This window comes from Centroberyx gerrardi, chromosome 2 (assembly GCF_048128805.1).
Source record: "Centroberyx gerrardi isolate f3 chromosome 2, fCenGer3.hap1.cur.20231027, whole genome shotgun sequence".
Lineage (NCBI taxonomy): Eukaryota > Metazoa > Chordata > Actinopteri > Beryciformes > Berycidae > Centroberyx > Centroberyx gerrardi.
The window spans coordinates 38,258,209-38,278,525 of NC_135998.1; the positions used below are offsets into that span (position 1 = coordinate 38,258,209).

General features: G+C 37.5%; 1 protein-coding gene across 1 annotated transcript; it reads right to left on the bottom strand.

The window, feature by feature from the left end:
* Positions 1-5,480: 5,480 nt before the first annotated feature.
* Positions 5,481-20,077, bottom strand: slc25a46 (solute carrier family 25 member 46). Its single transcript, XM_071926404.2, has 8 exons — positions 19,673-20,077; positions 18,119-18,161; positions 15,872-15,929; positions 13,159-13,236; positions 11,509-11,609; positions 11,350-11,406; positions 7,175-7,232; positions 5,481-6,050 (listed from the first exon to the last, which is right to left on the bottom strand). Exons 1-8 carry the CDS (start codon positions 19,926-19,928, stop codon positions 5,481-5,483), a joined length of 1,221 nt encoding a protein of 406 aa, XP_071782505.1. The 5' UTR covers positions 19,929-20,077.
* Positions 20,078-20,317: the final 240 nt, after the last annotated feature.

The window sequence follows — 20,317 nt, forward strand, 5'->3', positions numbered from 1 at the left end:
GTCATGCTCTGTAATGGTTTGGCATTTAGTCTTCATTCAGGCCTTTGAAATGTATGGTGGAAACAATGACTTGTAGCATGATGTCTTTGATGTGAGTTGCAAATTTGATACAGCATAGCTCTGTGTGTAAAGCCTAAAATGGCATTTGTAGGCTCAAGTCAATCTATGGTATAAAGTAATTTGTCGGTTAGTACATTGTCTTACATTTGTCTGTAGTATGTGTGTTGAGCCTGTATAGTTTAAGTTAATGTAAATTTATGATCTTTATTGCCATAGTAAATTTCACTTTTTTGCATGTGAAGTGGAAGGAAGGGGGCTCTTCAGGTGAGGTCGCCCTGGGCACCACACTGTGTTAATCCGGGCCTGCAGACCGGAGACTCCGGTCACCGAACCCCAGGAGCCCCACGGACCCGTCGTGCCCAGCACTGACTCTATAAGAGGCTAAAAGAGCTACGAAGGAGCGTGACAAAGCACAGGGTCAGAGGTCAGACCAGAGTTAACTGGCCGGGCGTTCACTCGCCAGAGAGCTAGACGGGAGCTGAAGGGTTTAAGACCGACACAGAGCTGGCTTTCTTTCTCCTGCACATGTAAGTGAAGTACAAATAAGGGTCTCAAATTGTGTTACCGAAGCTTTTAACTATTTTTTTTAGGACCCGTGTAGTTTATATCTGCGGTTATGTGTAATGGCATAGTTATATCCCCGAAATGAGTTTTGGGGATACGTGTTCTTTTGAACACGATAACTTGAACAGTTTTTATAAGAATCTTTTCAAATTTGGTATGGACATTGATGACCCCTAGAGGAAGAACTGATTTGATTTTGATATGTTTATGATTATAATCGGCCTGATGGTGGCGCTATAATCAAAGGTCAAAAATAAAAAGTTTAAAGTGCTGTATCTCCCACACCGTTTGTCTGATTTACATGAAACTTGGTCACATGTCCAGCTGACCGTACTCTACAAATCTGCCATAAGGACCCTCAGGTTCACCTGGAAAATTTTTGAGATATTTAGAATTATTTGAAAAACACATTTTTAACATCTCCTCCTACACCGTTTGACCACCAAAATCGGTCAGTAGCATCTACGGTCCGACGCTCTTTAAATTTTGTTCATTGATTGTTGATATCTACTGTAGTTTTGAATATATTAACTCTTAAAGTTGTGAAGGAGGCGTGGTCTATAAGCTAAATTGTTATAACTTTGTGATAGATGGTCCAATCATCATGACTCTTGGACAACATGTTAACATATAATGAATGAATGAACATGTGGGCAAAGCCATTGAAATATTGACCAATAGGGGGCGCCACAGAGGCCAGAAAACTGTATCTCCTAATCCAATAGGTGAAATTGCACGAAATTCGCTACACATGCTCTAGAACCATGTCCTTGTCAAAATCTAAAGTTTGGTCGTCATTAGTTAAAGTGGGCGTGGCCTATGACATTTTAGATTATAACTCAAACAGACTTTCACCAATCGCTATGAAACTTGGTAATCATGCCCAACAGCAGCGTTTTGAGTGCACAGCTAGACACAGTAAAGTTAATACGAAGTTGGATATTGAACCTTTTAACTTGCTGTTACATTCTTCAGTATCAGACTTGATGCTCGGGGCCTGACAGCTCAACAGCCTGATATGACAAAACTGACAGTAAACTTAATGCAAACTTCCACATTTCAGCTCTGGCTGCTGTACTGGCATGAACCCAGCCATCGCCACTAGCGGCTATATTTAATTAGTTACATTTATTATTGAGCGTTAAAAAAATAGTTAAGGTACATACCCTTTATTACTGGGGAGACAATCCCTAAAGGTTTACATCCATTCATTTTGGAGTGTTTAGGAGTAATAATAATATAATTAACTTTAGATTAGCCCAGAAGGAAAAATTTTATTATTTGGCAAAATAAAAATATTTGGGACATACAACCAATATAATTGGGAAGATTAACCCTGGAGTCTTATTGTTTGATTATTGAATGGCTTTTTATTACATTTGACTTAACGGGGCCTTCGAGGATTGGGGAATTTCAGGGATAAACCCTCGCTGTCGGCCCCCGACAGCATCCTAGTTTATTTATGTAGTCAGCTACCTGTACCTGGCTACAGAAGGGAAAGAAACCATAGACACTTACAGTGAGCAGACCCTGGCGTTCCTTCTGTCCAGTGTGTGTGTGGGTTGTAATTGCCTTGTTTAGTTCACATTGTCCGTCTGGTTCCTTGTTGTGTCCGGTTCATGTGTCCTGCCTTCTGCCAGCTCGATCGGCCGTAATCACCACATTTAATACAACTCCATACTCCAACTATGTTTCTTGATTTGTGTTTAGTCTAGTTTGTTAGCGGTAGCATTTTCCATTAGCTGCAGCTCGTAGCATCAGAATAGTAAATGTTGGATAGGCTGTTCACAACGACAGCATCTGTTAACTTGAATTCTCACAATAGCAAACTAGTTCATAGTACATTGCTGTGATTAGGACTAATATAGGAACTAATGTTTGAGCTACAGTTATCTGCAGCATTATTTTGTTTACATATTCCAGCTGTATGGAGCGGGGTATCACAAACGCCACTAAGAGGTCACAGACGTTTGCGACAGTGTCTTTTTTTGGCACTACCACTATCGCCAAAATCAACAATTTTCAAATCCTACACATAGGGGCTTTTAGAACTTACTTTCTTTCATGAGGAATCCATTATTCAACAAGCTCATATACTTTAATATGTTTATAACCATATAATATATACATATAATAGTAACATTGAATAATATAATTTTCTATATATGTATATGTATATATATATATTTATATATATATATTTGATTTATTTATTTTACTTTATTACTTTCTTAAATTTGTTTTCTCTTTTTTTTACATTATATTTCAAACAGATGAAAAAAAAGGAAATTTTCCACATTTAATATTTATTTTTTTATTTGATTTCATTCAATGTTTGAAGAAACTTTACAGCAAAATTTTCTCACAATTCTTCCAAAAAATTCCAGAAGAAAATGTTTATTTTTCCACAAATTTACAAGAAAATTACAGAAAGAAAAACAAATAAACAAGTGCAGTTTTTGATTCTGTGATTCTGTTTTGAAATTGTCCAAAAAAAAAGAAAAGAAAAACAATGAAAAACAATTAAAGGAAAAACCAATGACATCAAATACAATTTTTTCCCCCAAACATTTCAATGATTCTTTTTTAAAAAGTTCCAGAAAAATTGTGTTAAATGAACCAATATAATCCAAAATCAATGAACAAAAAGAAAAAGAAAATTGACATCTAGTACAGTTTTTTTTTTTCAATTTCAGTGATTCATTTTTGAAATTGTTTTGGGGTTTTTTCCCCCATTTGAATCGAAAAATGTTGAAACTTTTTAATAAATAACCTCCATTGTGGAAAAAAAAAATTTCTTGTGAGAAAAAACTAAATGCAAAAAAAGTAACGCAAAAAATTGCATTCAGTGTTATTTTTCCCTTTCGTTTGTCAAACGTTTTGTTACTTGCTAAGTTTATTTTCCTTGCAGTCCAACATTTTGTTTATATTTAATAATCACAAATAATTTAACCTACATCTATTTTTCTATTTAGAATATTTTTTCCATTTTTACAACTTTATACAACAAACGTAAAAAAAAAAAAAACACGTCAAAATTGGCTCCACCCCCTTAAATAAGATTTGGAAACTAGCCTTGCTATTGGTCGCTAGGCAGAAATGTCACTCATGTGTCTTGAATTTTTTAATTGAATATCGCATTTAAATTGAGTTTATTTCATAATTCTTTCATATAATTTTTGTACATTTTTCATATTTCAATTTTTTTTAAACAGACTGGAGGAAAAATCAACCATCAATTTTTTTGAAAAAAACCCAAACCCATTTGTTTATGAACAGCGATGAAAATGAATGCAAAATTTGTGAAAATGTTGGACAAACCACCCCCCTCCCCCCCCCCCCCAAAAAAACCCCAAAGCACTTTCATATATGCAGTCAATAAAATAAAAAACACTGCAATCCTCTTACACAATTGGCTAGATCATTCCTCCACTCGTAGTAAAAAAAAATTGCTATGAATTTAATTTGTTTCTTCATTTATTTTATTTTATTTATTTCATTAATTCAATTGATAATCCAGTCAGATTTCAGCTGCTGGCCAATAGGACGGCTTCTTTTCACTCTGCTAGTTTCTGAATTCTCCCACACTGTAAAAAAAAAATGTTGTGGTTGTGCATTGTTTTTAAGAAAAACAATACATTTTCAGCCAATTGCAGAGCCTCCTTGTTTATCAATTTCCACTAATTCTACTAATTTTTAAAGATTGTTTAATTTTTAAATTTGTAGTTTTTTTCCGACAACCAATAAGATGTCAGCGAAAAACAAAACAAAAATTGATTTGGAGTTTCCATGGTTTTAACCAGTCAAAAACAATCTAAAAAATTATTTTTCAGTCAATCACAAAACTACTTTTCAGATGTTTCTTTTTTTTTTTTACCCCAACGACCACTCAGCTGTCAGCGAAAAACAAACACCAAAAAAAAAAAGACTCTTATTTTGACACAGGTTTAACGCTAATGCTCATGCTAACAGGAAGTGATGCAAATGAGTTTCCATGGCAACGTGTGAAAAACAACAATAGAAAAGCAGAGGGGATTGTGGCTAACGGTTTTGATTTGGACACAGGTTTTTTTCTTCATTGGAGGCAAAAACAGAAGTGACAGCAGAAGACAGACAGAGCGAGTCATCAGTTAGCCACCTGGCTAGTTAGCTAGCCAGCTCATTACCTTACTAGCCACCACATTAACTTGATAGCCATATAACTAGCCACCTAGCCATTTCACGAGCCACCTAGCCACTTAAATAACTGCCTAGCCACCTCATCAGCTTACTAGCCAATTAACCAGCAAACTGGCCACATAACCAACCAGGTAGCCACTCAGGAAACCAGGTAGCCAACTGACTAGCCAAACAGTGATACAAATAGCCAGCTAGCCATATATTTAGCTTACTAGACAAATAGTCATACAGGAAGCCAGCAAGCCACCATTAGGTTACTAAACAATTAACTAGCCAATGAAGAAATCAGGTGGCCAATTAACTAGCTAACTAACCAATGAGTAATGTAACTAGCCATACAGATAGACAACTAGCCAACAAGTCGCCTAATTAGGTTACTAGACAATTAACTAGCCAAATTGGAAACCAGGTAGCCAACTCACTAGCCAACTAGCCAATTAATAAAGTATCTAGCTAAGTAACCATATAACTAGCCAATTAGTTACATAGGTAGCCAACAAGCCAACTAATTAGGTTACTAGCCAATTAACTGGCCAACTAATTAAGTGGCCAAATTGGAATCCAGGTAGCCAAATAACTAGTCAACTCGCTCTCTCTCTAGCCCCGCCCCCACAACTAGCCCCTCCCCCTCTCTTAACCCCGCCCCTCCAGCACTCTGAGCCCCTCCCCTCTCTCGCTTAGCCCCGCCCCTCCAGTGCTCTAAGCCCCGCCCTCGCTGCCAGCAGCACCGTAGCCTGCATGGCGTACTGCAGCAGCACCGCCCCCGCCCCCCGGTAAAACCCCGCCCCTCCTTCCTTCCCACCAATCGCGCGCCAGCAATCAAAAAACCCTTCGTACTGACTATTCACAGGAAGCACAACATCACCAATGATATCACCGTCCGTCCCGTCGATGATGGTGCGCGTGCCTTGAACGGCCAAACGGTGCAGCGCCGTCTCCAGCGGGAAAACAATGACATCGGCGGCCAGAGACCCCACCCACTCAGTCAGCAATTCCGGGAAAAAAGCGTCGATTTTGGATTCTACTTCCTGTTTTGGCTTCACGAGCAACGCGATTCGCCGGAGGAGCGCTTGTGCGGCGCAGCGGAGCACGGCGTGAGCGAAGGAGGGGAGGAGCAACGAGGAGAGAGGAAGGAGGCGCTTGCTGTGTGGAACGCCCAGGCCCAGCAGGCGGGCAGAGCCTTCCAGGACACAGTCCAGCAGGGAGGAGAGGGGCGGGGCCGGGAGCGGGTCACGGATGATGTCACTCTGTGAGAGGGGAGGGGTTAGAGGGAGAGGGGAGGGGCAAAAGAGAGAGAATTAAGTTAGTTTTGGAGTTTACGGGACGTTACGGGAGTCTCCATATCCCATAGTGAGACATCAAAACGAATGCTATGAAAGAGAACTTTAGGTTACTTGCATAACCCCGGCACTCTGAGTAGCATGAGTGAGATGTCTCACCAGACCGCCCTACTTGCTACTGGGGTGAAGCAAGAAGAGGTGTGCTTATTTTGAATGACGAGTGACGCAGCGTCAGCCCTATATATAGGAGGAGGGTCCGGACGCACGCATCACGACTGCCAGCCACTCAGGGCTGCCGTAGTGGAATAAATGCTTCTGAACATACGCATGGAGGCGTATGCCACAGTGAGACATCTCACTCATGCTACTAAGAGAATGGGGGTTATGCAAGTAACCTAAAATTACTAATGTTTGGAAAATTTTAGGAGAGAGAAAAAAAATTGAAAAATATTTCCTTTCATATGAAGGTACACTTATATAATCAAAATATTCCATAAGACGACTTTAAGAAAATAATGAAAAACATATATAGACTTATCCATGGAAAAATATTAATAATTCATAAGGACGAGTTTCAGAAATACGGGTGTTGAGAAAATTATAATAAATTTGAAAATTTGCATTAATCTTCCTTAAAATTTAGGAACGCTAAACAATTTTGGAAAAATGTATGAAAAAAAGTTTTTAATTTAACAATTTTTTTAAAACATTTCCTAAATAACGGAAATATATAAAATGATGAATAAATCTAAGAAAATTCTGAAAATAAATCAATAAAAATAAATAAAAAAACAACATAAAAATATAAAGATTTTGTTTAATAATACTAAAATGTTTTCTGTTTTATAACTACTCTTCATAATTTAGATAAATAAAAAATCACAAATAAACTTGAAAATAAATTTTAAACCATAAACTAACCATTTCTGCTGATATATAAGCCTAAAAAATAAGCAAAAAAATTGTAAAATAACAATACCCAAGAGAACGCTTCCAAAACAGAATTTATTATTAAATTCCATAGATAATTACGAAACAGAAACCATATGATCATCGTGTAAGTATTAAAAATCATAATTCATATTTCTTACCTGCACTGTTTCGATCAGACTGGCGCAGTAAAAGGGCAAAGCGACGATGGCAGTCAGGCTGCGGCCAAATGACATACACAATGAATGGAGAGAGAGAGAGAGAGAGAGAGAGAGAGAGAGAGAGAGTTACAATGAGGAGACAATGAGCGAACATAGAGAATGAATGGAGAAAAGAGAGATGATGTTATAGAATAGTAATAGAAAAAAAAAGGTGTACACACACACACACACACATATATATATATATATATATATATATATATATATATATATATATATATATATATATGTACACACACACACACACACACACACACACACACACATACTACTACTAATAAATCCCAGTAAATGAAATGGTAAATATAGTAAATAATAAAACAAATTTATATATAATTTATTTAAGCAAAATACACAAATTTAGTGAAAAATAAAATTATAATTTATTACAAAATGTATTACAAATTAAATGACTAAAACAATTACATAAGAAATAATTTATTACAAAAACATACAATTTAGTAAAAAAAACGATATACTACTACTACTACTACTACTAACAATAATAATAATAATAATAATACAGAACTACTAATATTAAAAAAACTGAAAAAATTATTTACTATAAAAATACTACTCAAATAGTAAAAAAATTAAGTAAAACAAATAAAATATACTACTAAATCTAGCAAATATTAAAATTTTATCAAAAATGTTTAATATACTATTAGAATAGCACTACTAATAATAAATAATAGTAAACAAATAAAATAAACATATATATATAGTTACATTAAAAACACAGTAAAAAGACTAAAGAGCAAATATAAATATAGATAATCTATAAATAAAAAGAAAAAAATGTATACAATTAAAATACCACTACTATCAATTAATATTTTAATAAGCAATAAGAAAATAATATAGCACTACTAATACACTATATATATACTAATATATAACAGTACAAATATGAATACATATATGTAGGGCTGGGCGATATGGCAAATATCTTTATCACAATGTAATATTTTTTTATCAGTCGATAGCGATATATATCATGATATAAGCCAAGTCATCTTTGTCAGGCTTAAAAATGACCTTTTGAGTGACAGCTGAAGATACCGATGTTATTTGGAGGCTTTTTTTACTTTCAATGAGAAGAGAACATGAAAATGAGTTCAGTGCCTTCCAAAACACAAATGCAAGGTAGTACAATTTAAGTCATCATATATTATTGCTGATGGGTTGCAGAAAGCCCCTTAAGGGCATTTCCTTTCCTTAAATGTTAAGGGGCCTCCCCTGGTCTCTGAAGTATTTGTGCCATCTTCATCAGGCGACCGGCCCACAGGGCTGGTAGCCTATTGTTATTGCTGGTATTATTTTTCTTCCTTCTTTCTTTCTTTCTTCTGACAAAAACTGCCTTCCCGTGAATGAAAATGCACAAAATTTTGCACAGCAGTGCCAATTCTCCCCATGGTGGCACTATAGCAACCGTCTAAAGTTAAAAACTGTAAAACTGAAAATTCAAACTCAACTCAAAACTGAAAATTAATTTAAAAATCAGTCCTACGTGCTACGGCTTTGCAACTTTCACTAAAATGTAGGCCCGAGTGAGAAAAAACTTTCATATGCTGCAACCTAGTGCAAATTATGAAGTCCATCACTCAGATTTTTTCAAAAACTGTAAAACTAATTAAATCAAACTACTCTCATATTGTTTGTTCAATTTGCACCAGACTTAGGTACATGGCATCTTCAGACTGTCCTAGACAAACGGTCTCGGTCCCTCTGTGCCTCACTTCTAAAAGGAACTGCTACCAGACGTGGCACGATAACAAATAGGCCTAGCCTAAATTGCAGCGGTTTCCCCGTTTTTGTTCTTTTGTTGGCCTTGAGGGGAGGAGAATTGACATTTTACACTTTTTTTTCCTAAAACCCCACCCAAGGTGGAAAAAGTGTATTTGGTTGTTTCTTGTATTTATGAATTGCACAAAGGTAAAATCTAATGATTCATGGTTCATATATAATCTGAAAAGGCTTCATAGTGTATAATTATCCCACTGTAATGGAAATCAATTGTATTGATTGTAGGCCGCCTACTATTACTCTTACTAAAATGGCTGTAGAACTGTTGTGGAGGACCAGTAGGAGGTGCTCTTCTCTCTGGTCTCATGAATAATATCCCCAAAGCCCCAGGGCAGAGACAGGGACTCTGTCCTGTGAGAGAGCCCCGTCATTCGGATGAGACGTTAAACCGAGGTCCTGACTCTGTGGTCAATAAAGATCCCATCGGCACTCATTGCAAGAGTAGGGGTGTAACCCCGGTGCCCTGCCAAAAATTCCCCAAAAAACAGGCCTTCCTTCCATCATGGCCACCTAATCATCCCTCGTTACCTAATTGGCTCTTTCAGTCCTCTACTCTCCACTGAGATAGCTGATGTGTGGTGAGCGTTCTGGTGCAAACCCCCCCCCCCCCCCCGATATGTGAAGCGCTTTGACTACTTAGAAAAGTGCTATATGAATGTAATCAATTATTATTCACTTCTATATAATCAGATTTGGAGGAGTTGCAGTTCAGAACTTGTAGAACAGATTCAGTAACATCAATGGCTACTGGCTCATTGTTATAATGATGTCATTCACTGTCTAATTTAGAGTTTTGTTCAGGTGGAGGTAAAATGTAAAATTTCTGCTGTGGTTAATCTGCTTTCACTCTGGCCTAATGATAGTTAAATAAAAACTTTCACTTGATCTACATTCTCCCAGGTGTTGTCTGTCAGACAAGGTGCCTCTGCACCTTACAGTCGTGGAGTTATTACTGTTTCAATCTGGGTATGTCAATTTAGGCGAAAATTTAAAAAAATAGCCTAGGGATGAAAGGGTTAAAATGTTTTACTGTAAATGGTACTTTACAAATTTTTCTTAATAAATATGCCAATTTTTTCTGAATCTTCACAAAAATATTTTGGCAGACAGAGGACATGTTGTAGATGAAAAATTTGAATTCTGTGGTCATTTCATACTAGAAATGTGGGATTATCACCTATGACCAATCACTTGTCCTTTTTTTCTTCAGTGTGGAACACTGAAGTAGAAGTTGGCAGAGTGGTTCAGATCAGGTCTTTGGACCACAAGGTGGTGAGTTCAAGTCCCTGGTGAACTGTGGCCATTTTGAAGTTTCATGTGCAGAAAACTCAAAGCAGGTGTTTGACATCTTCTGTTAATGGCATAAATTACTAAATGGCTAGATTGAGCCTGGTCGCCGTATTGCTGCTTACAGCTATAATATTCCTATTATTTTCAAATTAATTAATATTACAGAAATATTAAGAATATTAAGAAAGTTATGTTTTATGTGTAGGAGGCTTCAAGCTGGCTAGCCAGATAGCCAAATATGCTTCCAGTGTTCGTGTTGTGTCCCAAAAATGTACACTTTGATGAAATTGCAAGGGGAGTTTTGAGTTTTGTAGATATTTCAAAATAATAGCGATCTCTGCTGAGCCTCTGTGGATTGTGCAGCGAGCGGTTGCCACAGTAACAAGGGACTCAACCGAGGTGTTACAGCTGAAACTACTGTAAAACGCTAAATACAAGCCCTTAGCTGAGGAGATCATTTTAGGTGCTTCGTGCAACGCTCCTAAAGAATTACTTGCCTAAAGGGAAAAATGACACCTAAGGTTTTTAATGCAACTGGGCACTAGAAATCAAAAATCTGCCAACTCACATGATTTCTAAAGATTCCTTCCGAGCCGACGCTCAAACCTCTCTCTGACGGTACACTCATTTCTTTCTTTCCCTTCCTTCCACCACTCTTCTCAACTTCAGCAACCAATACAGAAAGCACGTGTAGGATTTGTACAGCAACCTAACCCCGCTATGCGAGGCAGGACTACATGATACATACATCATACTACATGATTGGTTTGAGGTTTCTCCATTTCTGCTATATGATTGGCTGATGCGTTGGTTGTGTAACCTAACTTTGTTCCAAGGCTTTCTCTCCGCTGTGTGGAGTTGCTTACTTAATCAACCAAGCAATGCTTTCTATCGACCTTTCTATCGAGCATGTATTATATTTATAATGAGTATAAGTTCTATCGTGATAGATATCATTATCGTTTTATTGCCCAGCCCTACATATATGAATAGAAATATTGATAATTCTTCTTCACCCTTTCAGCAGTAAATGTCCAGCCAGCTGCTTCAAGCTCCACTTGTGCGGCAATTCCCTGCAGTAGAAGAAGAAAACACTCAGTACTAGTACCAATACTTCCTGCAGTACTAGTACTACCAGCAGAAGTAGTAGTACTCGCAGTAGCAGTAGCGGTTACCGTGGCAACGGAGTAAACTCGCTGATGATCCCCTCGGCGCCCAGTGAGATTCCCTGCACGATGAAGGTGCTGCCCATGCCTTTCCATAACGCTTTAGGACCCTGGATGCATAAATGACAGATAATTAGTATGTAATGATGTCAGAATTTTTTTTGAAATATGATGGTTTTATTGTATGTTGACCAGCATATGTAAAACAAAGTGAAAATGAGTTCAAAGTATTTAAAAAATATATATATAATTTTCAGGTTTTGGCAATGCGTTTGTATAGTGCTTTTTTGCGCTGGGGGAATAAATCACATAATTACAATGTAATGAAGTCAAATCATTTGAAAAATATGCCAGCTATATTGTATGTTGATTGGCTTAAATAAATCAAAGTGACCTCCCTAATATGAAATCATTATTACAAAAAATATTAATGTTAACATGCTGCCCATGTCGTTCCACATTGCTTTTGGGCCCTGGGAGTATAAATTCTGACAAATAATTATGTAATTAAACGCACAGTATGTAATTTCTGCCGCTGGGGGTCTCTCAATCAAAACAATAACAAAAGACGTAGTTTGATGACGTCTTGAAGTAGCGTGGGATCATGGGAGTTTTTTTACGGGGACAGCTTCGGCGACAGAACGCGCAGCAAACGGGAGTGAATAATCGTGATCCATCAGGAGTGAGCAATAAAAACAATAGAAAGAAAAAAACAACAGAGAGGCTAGAGCGGCTAGCTAGCTAGTTCGCCGACTTCCTTCCTCACTCTCTGACGTATCAGCTGGTGTTTCCCGTGTTTCCCCGGAAGTTAGGGGGTAAAGGGGATTAAGGGGGGTTACCTTGAATAAAATTAGGGATTTCTCTGGGTTTGAACATTGTTGGAAACATTTGGGATAATGTACACAACTCAAAAAAAAAAATAACATAGGTCTAGTCGTTTTTAGATATTTTAATGCAGAAATGTTACATATTATACCTTTAAGTAAAAAAATATTGGTTATGTCACATGTTAATTGGTTTATGTAAAACAAAGTGACAATTGAAAACACTAATAAAACACCAATGAAAGGTCTTTTTGAATGTCATTTTTTCATATTTCAGAACATTGTTTATAAACATGCCCTGAGCCTTTATAAAAGTTTTGGCAACAATTTTGACCGGTGGGATTAAATGGGTTAACCCATTTAATCCCACCGGTCAAAATTGTTGCCAAAACTTTTATATACGCAAATTATATTAATTTTTTAAAATTACATTGAAAGCTCTTTTTCAACCCACACGTTTGTTCTAATTATTTGTCATATTTTTAAAAATGGATCCATATTTGAGCAGATCATTTACAAACTTTACCTGAGCCTTTATATTTAAAAAATACATACCTTATATTTATTTTTAAATTAAATTAAAAGCTGATTTTCAACTAAAGTTTTTGTCCTAAATATTTGTCATCTTTTTTTTTTTTAATTCCATATTTGAGAAGATTTATAAACATTAACTGAGCCTTCATATTTTAAAAATACACAAATATTTATTTTTAAATTAAACAAAGGCCTTTTTGAACCCAATTTTTGTCCTGTTTTTTTTTTAATAATTATTATATTAGTAAATATTTGTCATATTCTTTTTTTCAGATTGTGTAATATTGTTTACAAACATTACCTGGGCCTTGGCGATGGCGTACATGACGGCGACAGCGCTGAAGGGAGACAGGTGGAAACACTGAGCGTGGTAGTTCACCTGCAATCAACCAATTAGAACGCAGTCTTTCACATCATTTAAATAATCAACACAAAAATATTTTACACTGGTAAAAATAATGAAAAACCTTGAAAATAAATAAGTAAAAATAAAAATAAATAAAATGGAATAAAAAATAAAATTGATAAACAATAATAGAGTAAATGAAAAAGTACATATAATATTAAGTGTTCACTTGTAGAAAATTTGTGAACTGGCCGAACATAAAATTAAAAATAAAATGAATATAAATATTTAGCTTAATTAGGGGTTCAAGCCCCGAAGGGGCTGAAACCCTATTGTTTTTGTGCTGGTTTATTATTATTGTTCATCGACGTTGGCGCAAATTCCCGTGAGTTGGTACATCGCAGAGACATCAAATTTGGCCCAATGACAGATATTGGTAACCATTACTAGGTCCAGAAAAATGAACCCAATCGGCCTTAAGGTGGCGCTATAATTAAATTATTACGTTAAAGGCCATAACTTCCACACCGTAAGTCCGATTTTCATGAAACTTGGTCCACATTATACAGGTGACCATACTCTAAACTTTGCCATATGGACCCTCAAGGTGCGTCTGTAAAGTTTTTGAGATATTTTTAAAGTTTTGAAAAACACATTTTTAACATCTCCTCCTACACCGTTTGACAGATCACCACCAAAATGTTTATGTAGTATCTACAGACTTATCTTATTAAAAGGTTGTTGATATCTACTGTCGTTTCGAGGATAATAATTTTTAAATTTGAGAGAGAGCGTGGCCTGTCAGCTAAATTGTCGTAACTTCATGACCGATTGTCCAATCATCAGGAAACTTTGTGAATATGTTCAGATATCATCAATGACCATGTGTGCACAGCTGTTTTAATCTTGAACAGTAATTGTCGGCTACATGGATTCGTACGAAATTCGGTTTGCACGATCTAGGGTCATGACTCAGTCGATGCATAAAATTTGGTAATGATTGATTAAAGTGGGCGTGGCTTATTACAAGAAATCTAAATTTCTAGACATTTCACATTCCAAAATTCAAAAAATCTAAATAAATCACCCAAACATCCTACAGAGCTGAAATGTTTTCAGCACATCCACTGAATTGTGACAAAAGTTTGCCTCACTGCAACCTATGGTCAATTCAGAAGTCTGTCACTCTATATTTTTCAAAATATACAAAATCAATTAACATCTATATCTCCACAAGTCTTCATTCATATGCTACCAAAATTGTCAGACATTCTCTAGATGGTAGATATCAAGTGTGTCAAATGGTGTTCAGATCGGTCAAACTGTGAGTCCGCAGTGATATTCAATATCTTGCTGCAATTTGTACTGTATGCACAACATTTTTCCCATGCCAAGAAGACGACCGGCTGAATTCCCAAAAAGAAGAACTAAGGGTTATTAACGTTATTGGGAACACAGCAGGTTAGCTGTATATAGGCTACTGTAGGTGCTAGTCAGTATCCACTGAGTGACTGAAAATGTTAATATTTACTTTTTAACTCTGACTCTGACTGTTTGCTCCCTCAATCCAGATTAATATTGAAAAATATTTTGTTATGTTGCAGTTTTTATAGTCTCTAAAGTTGGAGTAAATTGATAAAGGCCCTGTGTTTTCCGTCTATTGGAATTGATTTTTGTTGCCTCAGTAGGCCTATATATAATTTATTGTTCTAACTTGGTGTGTTGTGCACATTTAGCTTTTATTCAAATTTTTATTTTATAAAATTGTATTTATTTTATTCCACAGGAAAGCTATATTTGTTAAGCTCTAAGCTGCTCCCAATAACCAAGCGTAGGCTGCTGTGGTTTAAGTTGTGTCTCTAAGAGAGAGAGTGGAATATGTTGCACATGTCGCTGCCAATAAACAGTTGTCAATTCATGATACTTTCTCATCTCTTAATTTTAATACTTAATATACAATGTTGTTAAGAATAGTTAAATAAATAAATAATGCTACACGATGAATAGAAGGCTTCAAATAGACCCTGCTTCCAGCGATCGGTGATCGGCCCCAAAAATCCTGATTGGAGCACCCTTGTTTAAATAATCTCATTATTAATTAGGGGGCTAACGTGCCAACTTCTTACCTTACTCCAAATTGCTTACATGTTAAATTTGAAATTAAAATAATAAAAATTTTAAAAAGCATATAAAATGGAATCCCTCGGCCATGTGATGTCCTCTCATGGCTTCTCCTATCACGGTTATGCTGACGACACTCAACTCTACCTCTCCTCTGTCCCCCGTCACCTGTCTTCTTACCAGTCTTTATTCAAAAAAAAATTCAACGAATGCTACTTATTCCTATTAATTGCTTAGCTGATGAAGACTGTGATGCACAGTTGGTTTCACTACTGTTGACAAAATGCACTTATTGTAAGTCACTTTGGACAAAAGCTAAATGATATAATGTAATAGTCAATTGGGGTTACTGAGCTAATTAATAATTCGGCATCAACAAGCTAACTTGTTACCTTACTTTATAATGTGTACAAATATATAAAAAATAATTCATTTGAAAACAAAAATTATACAAACAAAATAATAAAATACTAAAAACAAAAATATAAACAGAAGTCAATTAGGGTTAAGTAATGAGTTCATGAATAATTAAGAGGAAAGTTGTTACCTGGCACTGGCGGCGGAAAACAATGCACGGATGAGCAAGCACATTTTCTGTGAACAGACTGAAAAAAAATCAATTATGATTCATGAAATGGTTTATTAAAAAAAACATAACAATAAGTAATTATGACTGTCAGAAGTTGCTTCTTATTGAATTTTTTATTTAAAAAAAAAATTACCAAAACTTCCAGGAAAATTCTGAAAGCAAATTTTTCCACCATTTCTTTTAATTTTGTGAAGAATAATAATTGATCGTAAATTTACTAATATGAAAGTTTATAAATATGAAAAAGTCTTACAAAAATTGCAATGAAAAAATTTAAAATAATTCAATTATTGAAATAGAGTTTCCGTTATATACATTTTGCAGCGTGGCCCGCCACTGCAAAATTATTGCCGCAGCTGCTTCAGAATTTTATGAAATGTCATGAAGTCGTAATTACACGACTCTGCAGAGGGCTTTTAATTTGAAACGACGGATACAGAAGTGGCGACACCCGGCCGAGGCGAGAGGGAGAGAGAGAAAGAAGAGAAAAAGAAAGAGAAGAGAGAGAAAGGTAGATTAAAAGGCTGCGTTCACACGTAAAATTTTTTGATGTGGAAAAAGCGCTGCCTGGAGCGCTTTTTGTGAAGAGAAATAAAAAGCGGATCACGGCAACGTCAGCTGGCGTTAGCTGAGCGGCTGCTAGCTCACTAACCGGCTGGTTAGCTGAGCGGCTGCTAGCTCACTGACCGGCTGGTTAGCTGAGCGGCTGCTAGCTCACTGACCGGCCGGTTAGCTGAGCGGCTGCTAGCTCACTGACCGGCCGGTTAGCTGAGGAGAGAGCAGAGTGAAGCAGGAGAGCAGAGTGAAGCAGGAGAGAGCAGAGTGAAGCAGGAGATCAGAGTGAAGCAGAGTGAAGCAGAGTGAAGCAGGAGAGCAGAGTGAAGCAGAGTGAAGCAGGAGAGCAGAGTGAAGCAGAGTGAAGCAGGAGAGCAGAGTGAAGCAGAGTGAAGCAGAGTGAAGCAGGAGAGCAGAGTGAAGCAGGAGAGCAGAGTGAAGCAGGAGAGCAGAGTGAAGCAGGAGAGAGCAGAGTGAAGCAGAGTGAAGCAGAGTGAAGCAGGAGAGAGCAGAGTGAAGCAGGAGAGAGCAGAGTGAAGCAGGAGAGAGCAGAGTGAAGCAGAGTGAAGCAGGAGAGCAGAGTGAAGCAGAGTGAAGCAGGAGAGCAGAGTGAAGCAGAGTGAAGCAGAGTGAAGCAGGAGAGCAGAGTGAAGCAGAGTGAAGCAGAGTGAAGCAGGACAGCAGAGTGAAGCAGGAGAGCAGAGTGAAGCAGGAGAGAGCAGAGTGAAGCAGGACAGCAGAGTGAAGCAGGACAGCAGAGTGAAGCAGGAGAGAGCAGAGTGAAGCAGGAGAGAGCAGAGTGAAGCAGGAGAGCAGAGTGAAGCAGGAGAGAGCAGAGTGAAGCAGGAGAGAGCAGAGTGAAGCAGGAGAGCAGAGTGAAGCAGAGTGAAGCAGGAGAGCAGAGTGAAGCAGGAGAGCAGAGTGAAGCAGGAGAGCAGAGTGAAGCAGGAGAGCAGAGTGAAGCAGAGTGAAGCAGAGTGAAGCAGGAGAGCAGAGTGAAGCAGGAGAGCAGAGTGAAGCAGAGTGAAGCAGAGTGAAGCAGGAGAGCAGAGTGAAGCAGAGTGAAGCAGGAGAGCAGAGTGAAGCAGAGTGAAGCAGGAGAGCAGAGTGAAGCAGGAGAGCAGAGTGAAGCAGAGTGAAGCAGGAGAGCAGAGTGAAGCAGGAGAGAGCAGAGTGAAGCAGGAGAGCAGAGTGAAGCAGGAGAGAGCAGAGTGAAGCAGAGTGAAGCAGGAGAGCAGAGTGAAGCAGGAGAGAGCAGAGTGAAGCAGGAGAGCAGAGTGAAGCAGGAGAGAGCAGAGTGAAGCAGGAGAGAGCAGAGTGAAGCAGGAGAGAGCAGAGTGGAGCAGGAAAGCAGAGTGGAGCAGGAGAGCAGAGTGAAGCAGGAGAGAGCAGAGTGAAGCAGGAGAGAGCAGAGTGAAGCAGGAGAGAGGGCAGAAAGTGAGGAGAGTGGAGTATGTTCTAAAGTTTGTTTTGCAGTCAAGTGTCAATTTATTTCATATTTTTTAATTACCTATTGATATTCATTCCGACCGCACGCGCACCACCCAGGTACAACAAAACCCTTTCCCCCCGCTGCTAAAAAAAATCCTAGAGGAAACACTGAAATATAATAAAAGTAATAATTAAAATATTTCTATAAACATTTCGTACCTGGCGAATCCGATGCCGAAGCCGGCCAAACGATTCAGCTGTTCTGAAATGAACAAAAATATATATATAATAATTAAAAATCATAAAGATATATACAGAAATAAATATGCTAATTAATAAAATAAAATAAAATTATAAAAATATTCAGCATTAAATATATTCACAAATAAACCACAAAAAAAATCATAATATACAGAAACAAATGATAATCAATAAAAATTTGAAATAAATACTCCAAAATAATGAAAGAAACCCCCCCAAAAAACATATAAATATATACAGAAATAAATATGATAATCACTATAAAAAAAAGTGAAACAAAAAATATGAATCATATAAATATATTCAGAAACATGATAATCAATAAAATAAATAAATAAAATTAATGGTGCATTCCATTGTACAAGGAACTCAGAGAAAAACAACTTCCAACACGGAGAAGTGCAACAGAACGGTCGTTCAAGTCGGAGTTCCCAGTCGGAAATTCGGGAAAGATTCTTTCTGCACGAGTTCTCCGACATAAACACAGCTGACGTCACAGCATCAATCTGTACTTAATAAAACTTGATTTTACTTGATATGTAGTTTTTGTGTTATGAAAACGTGTTGTAACAACTTTGTAGTTTCCATTTGTAACTTAATTCAGTGACTTGCGCTTTGTTAGTAGATAGAAGTCTTTGCTGTATGAACTCGCCTGCTAATGTAACGAGCTGTCAGATAGCTGCCGTTAACCCTAATGGGCAAAGGCTGACTTCCAATGGAATGCACCATAAATACTTCAAATAAAATAAATACTATAATAAAAACAATAAACATGAGTCATTTTTAAAAATAAGGAATAATCTGAGATAAAAATACTTTTATTAATAATTACAATAATAAAAGTAACATTAATGATCTATTAATAACAATTGGAAGAAGTAAAAGAAAATTAAAGACAACGAAAAAGACAAAAAACTGCTTTACACCTCAGCCAAATACAGACAAGAACTCCTCTCTCCTGGTGATTGACAGCTGAGCCTGCTGCGTTTTAGCCCCGCCCACCTGGCGCTGCAGTTAGCATGAAACAAACTTGTTAGCCTCTTCCATAGACAGTCTAGTCTGTGATTAGCATGCGAGCTAAACGAACTATTGGCCGTTTCCTAATACTTTCCAGTATATGATTAGCATCCAAACTAACTAGCCGTTAACTAGCCTGTTCCATATATTTCCTATTCTATCATTACGCTGCTAGCTAACTAACAGTTAGCTTAATATGTATGGTTTACATTGCATTATTAGTTAACAGTTAGCCTGTTCCATAGATTTCCTGTTCTATCATTAGCCTGTTAGCTAACAGTTAGCCTGTTCCATGGACTTCTATTAGCCTGTTCCATATATCCCATGCTATCCTTAGCCTCCTAGCTAACTATCTGTTAGCCTGACATATACAGTATGGTTTACATTCTAACATATAGTTCAGTGTATTAGCTAAGTAGCCGTTAGTCTATCCCATAGACTTCCCTTTCAACCATTAACTAGCTAACCTCAGTCCCTCCGTCCCCACCGACCTACCGGCAGGCGGCACGCCGGGCAGCGGCTCCTCTCCCCCGGCCCCGGGAGCTCCGAGCGGCTCGTCGTACAGCGGTGTCCGCTCGGATGGGTGCAGGTTGCGGCTGCCGGGGATGTCAGGCGGCGTGGTGACCCAGTGCTGCTGGAGCTCCGCCGCGGAGCTTCCCAGCGGCCTGGCCGGGAAGGACGCTCCGTACGGCGGCTCGTCTCGTCCGCGGTAGCCGAGCCCGTCGAAGCTGTCCGGCCGCCTGGAAGACATCAGTGGGGGAAAGTCAGTTGGGTCCCGTTATGGAATATTAGATGTTATGATGCATTTACGTGACGTGATATTCGCGGTTAAACTGCATTTAAAAGCGGATTTTGGGGGGTTTTTATCGGTCGTGACCCGCGAGCAAAACAACTTGGAGGTGATAGTGTTTTCGCTTCCGGGTTGGCGAGGCATTGTGGGAGTGACGTCATTTCATTTTATTCATTTATTAAATGTGGAAAAATAAAAAATATTAAAAAAAAATAAGGACAATTCTAATACCGTAAGTAAAAATATCGTATACTATGATAAATAATAATATAAACAAATAAGTAAAAACAAATCAAATAATAAATAAATGACAATAACACAAATGACAAATAAATATATAATAAAAATTA